Source organism: Mobula hypostoma, chromosome 22, assembly GCF_963921235.1.
Source record: "Mobula hypostoma chromosome 22, sMobHyp1.1, whole genome shotgun sequence".
Lineage (NCBI taxonomy): Eukaryota > Metazoa > Chordata > Chondrichthyes > Myliobatiformes > Myliobatidae > Mobula > Mobula hypostoma.
Window position 1 is genome coordinate 39,992,281 of NC_086118.1, and position 6,829 is coordinate 39,999,109.

The 6,829-nt window shown below is 42.7% G+C and overlaps 1 protein-coding gene across 2 annotated transcripts in view; it reads left to right on the top strand.

Moving 5' to 3' along the window:
- The window catches only part of LOC134360294 (lysosomal alpha-glucosidase-like), a 62,491-nt gene extending 57,286 nt beyond the window's left edge, over window positions 1-5,205 (top strand). For both annotated transcript variants that reach the window (XM_063074485.1, XM_063074486.1), the window contains one exon: window positions 782-5,205. In XM_063074485.1, coding sequence (XP_062930555.1) covers window positions 782-844 — 63 coding nt within the window. In that variant the 3' untranslated portion in view covers window positions 845-5,205. The remainder of the gene's footprint in view (window positions 1-781) is intronic.
- Window positions 5,206-6,829: the final 1,624 nt, after the last annotated feature.

Sequence of the window (6,829 nt, forward strand, 5' to 3'; positions counted from 1 at the left end):
TGGAGTTAAATTTGGGAAGTATTTCTTTTTCACATTCTATTAATTTGCTTTCAGTTGATACTATTGACATCTTCCTACATGCAGTTCCAAAGAATCCGGGTACTACTTGCATTACCGCACAAATTGACTGCTTTCAGCAGAATTTGCCAGGTTGTTTGTCTTTAGTAAGGGTGATACTGTGGCGTGTGGCCAGGTGGTTAGGGCATTGGACTAGCGATCTGAAGGTCGTGGGTTCGAGCCTCGGCCGGGGCAGCGTGTGTATCCTTGAGCAAGACACTTAACCACACAATGCTCCAGTCTACCCAGCTGAGATTGGGTACTGGCAAAAAAAAAATGCTGGGGGTTAACCTTGCGATAGACTGGCGTCCTATCTGGGGGGTGGGGGGGGGGAGTCTCGTACGCTCAGTCACTTCACGCCATGGAAACCGGCATAAGCACCGGCCTGATGGGCCACAAGGCTCGTGACTTTAATCTTAAGGGTGATACTAAATTCGACCTTGATCTCACAGGGAAAATTCCAGAGAGCATTTTCTCTGAACTTGGTAAACGCAGCTGTTCAGTGCATACGAGTGTACTAGTTTGGGAGATAGGCAAGTAGATCTGCATTACCTCCAAGATTCACCTGGTCAGGCTAATGAGCTCCTGCATGGAGTTTAATTACATTTTATAATTCATAATCTCAGCTTTTTGTTAAATAATTTTGCCTTTTACATTTTGAATAAAATCAATACAGTATTTGTGTCCGTTATGTTCACATCATGCACTCGGATTTTCTTTATAGGTGCTGACTTTGCAAAATCTCTCTGTCTTCATGGAAGAGGAGTTCACAATTTCTTGGCTGTAAACAAGTGGAGTTGCTTGTGAAAAGAAGGAGGCTACTGCAACAAAATCCGAAAGGGCTAAAAGAAAATGATAATTAGAAAACAAAATACTGCTGATGCTGGAAATCTGAAAGAAAATCAGAGAATACAGTAAACATGCAGCATGTCAGACGGGATCACTGGGAAAAGAACCTGAGTTAGTGTTTCAGGTAGAAATGTCAGAGGAGGTGCCTCTTAATGAAATGTTTTATTAGTTTCTTGTTCCAAAGATGCTGCCTGACCTGCAAAGCACTTGCTGCATTTTATGTTTTTTGTTAAAAGAAGCGATATTTTCCACTGACTTGCAATCAATAGAGGGAGTGTAGTCCATGCCCTCCAAATGAAAACTAATGTTTTAAATTTTGCATGATTAATTTAATAGTTCAATTTTTACAATGCATATACATAAAGCAAAGTATTTTTGATTGAAACTGCCAAAGTTACTTAACTGCAAACTTGAACTAGAACAAAATAAAAGCAACATGACTATATATTATTTTTACAATTGATTTTAATTAGTTTTGCTGTGCATGGGTATTCCTTCCTCAATACCAGATAATAAATACACACGCAGCCTCCAACTTTCCTTACATTTGCAATTAGATCTGTTTGAAATGCCATCTCTTCATACATGTAGCTTTAAGGCAGTATTGTTGGGCATACTTTTACCACTGTACCATTGAGAACATACTCACCAACTGCATCTCAGTGTGGCATGGCAATTGTCCCATATCAGACCGCAAAGCACTCCAGCGGGTGGTGAAAACTGCCCAGCGGATTATCGGCACTCAGTTGCCCACCATTGAGAACATCTACCATAAACGCTGCCTGGGGAAAAGCATTATCAAGGATGCATCTCACCCTAACCATGGACTTTTTACTCTCCTCCCATCCGGTAGGCGCTACAGGAGCCTCCGCTCCCACACCAGCAGGCACAGGAAGAGCTTCTTCCCTGAGGTTGTAACACTGCTGAACCTCTCATCACAGTGCTAAGCAGTATTGCATCCGTATTGTACTGTCTCAGTACTTTTATATTTGTGTGCTGTAGCACTTTTTTTATTCGCAGTTATTTTGTAAATAGCACTATTCTTTGCATTTCTGGTCAGATGCTAAGTGCATTTCATTGGCTTTGTATCTGTGCTTGGCAGAATGACAATGAAGTTGAATCTAAGAATAACTTTATGCCATTATGCCATTGTCATAAGGAACAGAGAAATCAGTATAGTCCAGAAACCAGCGATGTTATACTGTACCAGCCTGTAAATGTATTCTGTAATACTATCTTGTCATAAGTAAGGAGCCTTTCCCTTTCACTAAAACCAGCTATCATATTTATAACACACGGCTGCTGAAACAAAGGTAACTGTATGAACCTGTCAGCTGTACTGCAGACAGAGATTGAAAGAAATATTGTTTACCCGGGCACTTAACATCAGGGTGTGGAAGCACAAGGCAATAATTTAAAATGGTAAGAATACAGTGGGATCCCAGTTCATTACTGGGTTAGATAGCAAATGTCATGTGCGAAGTTGTAAAGGGAAGAGGTACACCATGGTTGAACTAAGTTACAGAAAGAACCCGGAGAGAGTGTTAGTAAATACTGATTTGAGTATCCAGAAAACTTACAACACTCATATTTACTATTGGATTCTGATTATTAGTTCAACAATTATAAGTCTCTGCCATTTTAAACAATTGATGAGAGTGATACATATTAATTATGCTTGACCTTATCCAGTTAAGTAATTTTGTCACTGAGGAAATGTCAAAGGAATTTTGTTTTTGGTTCTCATGTCTTCAGTTCAAAGCCCTAAATCCTGGAATTTTCTCCCTAAGAGTTGCATTAAATTCATACAATTATGCAATACAGAAACCAGCCTTCCCAACCCATCTTCTCCATGCCAACTGTGACGCCTGCCTGCGCTAATCCAATTTGTGTGCATTAAACCCCTTTCTTATCAAAGTACCTGTCCAAATGCCTTCTAAACATGGTGATTACGTCCAGCTGTGTCACCTCCACGGGCTACTCACTCAAGATAACCACCACCCTCCTTGTGTGGGGGAGAGGGGGAAGCTAGCCCTCGGATGTCTTTTCAATTTCTCCTTTCTCAAATTAAACCTACGCCATCTAGTTTTAGACTTCCCTGCTCTGGGAAGAAGACTTCATCTTTCCTATTTATGCCCCTTGTAATTTTATAGACCTTTGAGAGTTCATCTCTTGGCTACTTGCATTCAAGTGAGAATAAACCCAGCCTATCCAATGTTTCCTGATAACTATAGACCTCCATTAAAGGCAGCTTTCTAGTGAGTCTCTTCTGTAGTGTTTCTATTACCACCACACTACTTATATCCATACACTGGCCTATGAAAGCAGCCATGCCAAATGCCACAATCAGCAGCCTATCAACCAATGTCACCACTTTCAACAAGCTATGAACTTGCACTCTCAAGTCTATCTGTATATCAATGCTCCAAAGGTCACTACCAGTTACTGTATATGTCCTACCAGAACTTGACTTCCCAATGTTTACTATTTCACAATATTCTGGATTAAATACCATCAGCCCAGACCTCTGTTCTTCTAATTGACCCCAAAGTCAAACCTGGAATCGGAGAAACATGGGGTCAATATCTAGGCGTTGGTGAAATCTGGAGGGCACAGCTGAAGGTTAAAGTCCAGAGCTGCATGAGTCCGGGGATAGAGGTCCCAAGCACAAAGACTGAAGTCAGGGAGGTGACAGGTCGAGGCACGAAGATTGAGGTGCCTCGGTTGGTTTGTCTGGAGGATAGAGTCTAATATCGGTGTGTCCAGGCCAAGGTCTCGAGATTGGAGGCCTAACATCTGAGTGTCCAGTGAGAGCTTAAAGACTAAACTCAAACAGTGAATTTTATTTCAAATGTTGTGCAAAATAAAGGTGAAAACACAATTTTAGTTTACTTGCATTTATACATAAGGACAATGGAGCTGTAAGTTGATTAGCAGCAACATCCTCTAGAACAGAACAACATAGCTATCCCCCAGTTTTATAATGCAAAAGTCTCCATCAGAACCCCAGCTATCTTCTCCCTTATTTCCAGAGCAACCTGGTAAATTATCAGCCATTATGCATCCCTTGACGTCTCATCACCCCATCCTCTTTAATACTGACTGGTTCCAGAGTATCCACATACTCCTCCCTGATCACTTAATCTTCCACATCCTTCTCCTTGATGCATCCAGATACATTTGGGATCTTGCCCACATTACCTAGCTCCATGCAATATTACCTCTTTGATCCAAATGGAACTCACTCTTCAGAATGCCTTGTGATTGGCTTTAATCTTACTTGCCAAGGCATCTTTATGTCCTCCTAGTTTTTTTTTTACTATGTTCTCTCCTATATATGCTATAATTCCTCAGTACTTGCCATTTGCTGCCTCCTTTTCTCTCGAGCAGATTTTTAATATCCTTTTGTCATCCAAGGTTCTATAATCTTGTCATCTTGACCTTTCACCCTTACTGAATCATGCTGGCCCTGAACTCTTACTCACTCTAATTTAAAAGACTCCCACTTCTCAGTTGTTGATAACTGCCTTGAAATTTACAGAATAATGATCAGTATCCCAAAGTGCTTCCCCCATCCACACTTCTGCCAGTTGCCAAGTTTTGTTTACTATGTCTACAATTATTGCCTTGTCTCTAGTACGACTATCTATATGTTGTTTCAAAAAAAATACTTCAATGTACAACAAATTCTGCCCCCTCTAAACTATCATTCAGGCGATCCCTTCAATATTTGAGTAGTTGAAATCTTTCATTTCTATAACGCTATTGCTTGTATGCTTACCTGTTCCTCTATTTCCCACTGACTACTGGGAGACCTGTAGTATAGCCCCAGCAAAGTGATCACCCCTCTTATTACCAAGTTCTATTGATATGGCCTCATCTGGTCCCTCTAGGAGTTACTCTCTATGTACTCCGTCAGTGGTGAAACCTCCCCTCTTTTGCATTCCTCTTTGTTTTATCTGAAACATACATCCCAGAACTTTAAGCTGCCAGTCCTGCCCTTCCCTCAATCATGTTTCCATGATGGCAATAATATAATTCCAGCACAGTTGAGTTGGTCAGAGCCCGCCAGCCCTCCCATGCTCCCTCATCAGCCTCTGCGCTGCCCGCTGGATTTGCTCAATTTATCCTCTACATTTTTCTCCCCACCCTCTTCAATACTGTCATGCTTATCTTTAAAAAAAAATAATATTAAGTAACTTCCTCTTTGCTTCCATATCCCTTAGCCTCCAATCCCCAGTGAAATAAATGGGATCTTAAGTCCTGTGCCAGCTCAGATCCGAAACAGAGTTGAGGTGTCATTTTCCCTGTGTAATCCAAAATTCAACCTGAAACTGTCAGGAGGGACACACATCAAAGTTGCTGGTGAACGCAGCAGGCCAGGCAGCATCTGTAGGAAGAGGTGCAGTCGACGGCCTGAAACGTTGACTGCACCTCTTCCTACAGATGCTGCCTGGCCTGCTGCGTTCACCAGCAACTTTGATGTGTGTTGCTTGAATTTCCAGCATCTGCAGAATTCCTGTTGTTTCTGTCAGGAGGGTCCAGATTTGACAATACATGTGCAGATTCTGCTGCAAGATCGTCTCAATATTTGCAGATTTGGTCTTCTCCAATGCTTATTTGTCCTCCCAGCAGTATTGGTTCTCCCCAAGAATGCCCAACTCGTGTATAGCTGGTACATACGACACGGTTTTTGGGAGACTGGTGGGATAGATTTGCCAGCTAGTGCAAGGCTGCAGGAAACTTCTACTGTGTGGGAATTTGGAAGCTGCACTTCCACAGAGCAAACTGCTAACAGGATTGGAAGAACCCTGCTGATACTTGGGGAGATCTGTAAAATCAACTGAATATTTTGATGTGTGTGCCGCAATTCATTTCGGTGTGGAATGAAGAAAAAGTTTGCAACTATTATGCAATAGCATTATGAGTCCAGTTAATTAATGTTACAAACTGTTGACCGACATCTTTTATAAACCTACTGATTCACAAAATTATCTTGATTGAAACTTTTCCCACTCTGTCTCCTGTATAAAATGCTATTCCCTATTCTCAGTTCCTTTGTCTCTGCTGCATCTGTTCCCAGGACGCGGGTTGCCTTTCCAGAACATCAGACGTGTTCCTCTTCCTTCACAGAACGGGGTTTCCCTCCCTCCATCATTGATGCTGCCCTCACCCGCATCTCCTGCATTTCCTGAACATCCACGGTCCCCCCCATCTTCCCAAGTATGGAGTTGCTCTTGTCCTTAACGACCACCCATGAGCCTCCACATGTAACACACCATTCTCCACAACTTCCACCATCTCCAAAGGGATCCTACCGCTAAACATATCTTTACCTCTCCACCCTTCCCCACCCCGCCCGGCTTTCCACAGGGATTGCTCCGCCCGTGATTCCCTTGTTCATTCGTACCTCCCCACTAATCTCCCTCCTGGCACTTCTCTCTGCAAGCAGCCAAAGTGCTACATCTGCCCATTCACCTCCTCCCTTCCAGGTGAGGCAACCCTTTGCACGTGAATCTGCCCGGGTTGTCTATTGTGTCCAGTGCTCCCAATGTGGCCTCCTCTATGTTGGTGAAACCAGGCATAAATGGGGGGACTTGCTTCATCAAGCACAAACACTCCATCTGCCAAAAATGGTGGACAAATATTTTAATCCCCATTCCCATTCCCGTTCCAACATGTTGGCCCATGGCCTTCTGTGTCACAATGAGACCACCCTCAAGGTGGAGGAGCAACACCTTATATTCCATCTGGTAGCCTCCAACCTGATGGCATGAATATCAAAAAAAGTCCTGACGAAGGGTCTCGGCCTGAAACGTCGACTGCGCCTCTTCCTATAGATGCTGCTTGGCCTGCTGCGTTCACCAGCAACTTTGATGTGTGTGGCATGAATATCAATTTCTTTTTCCAGTAAAAATATATT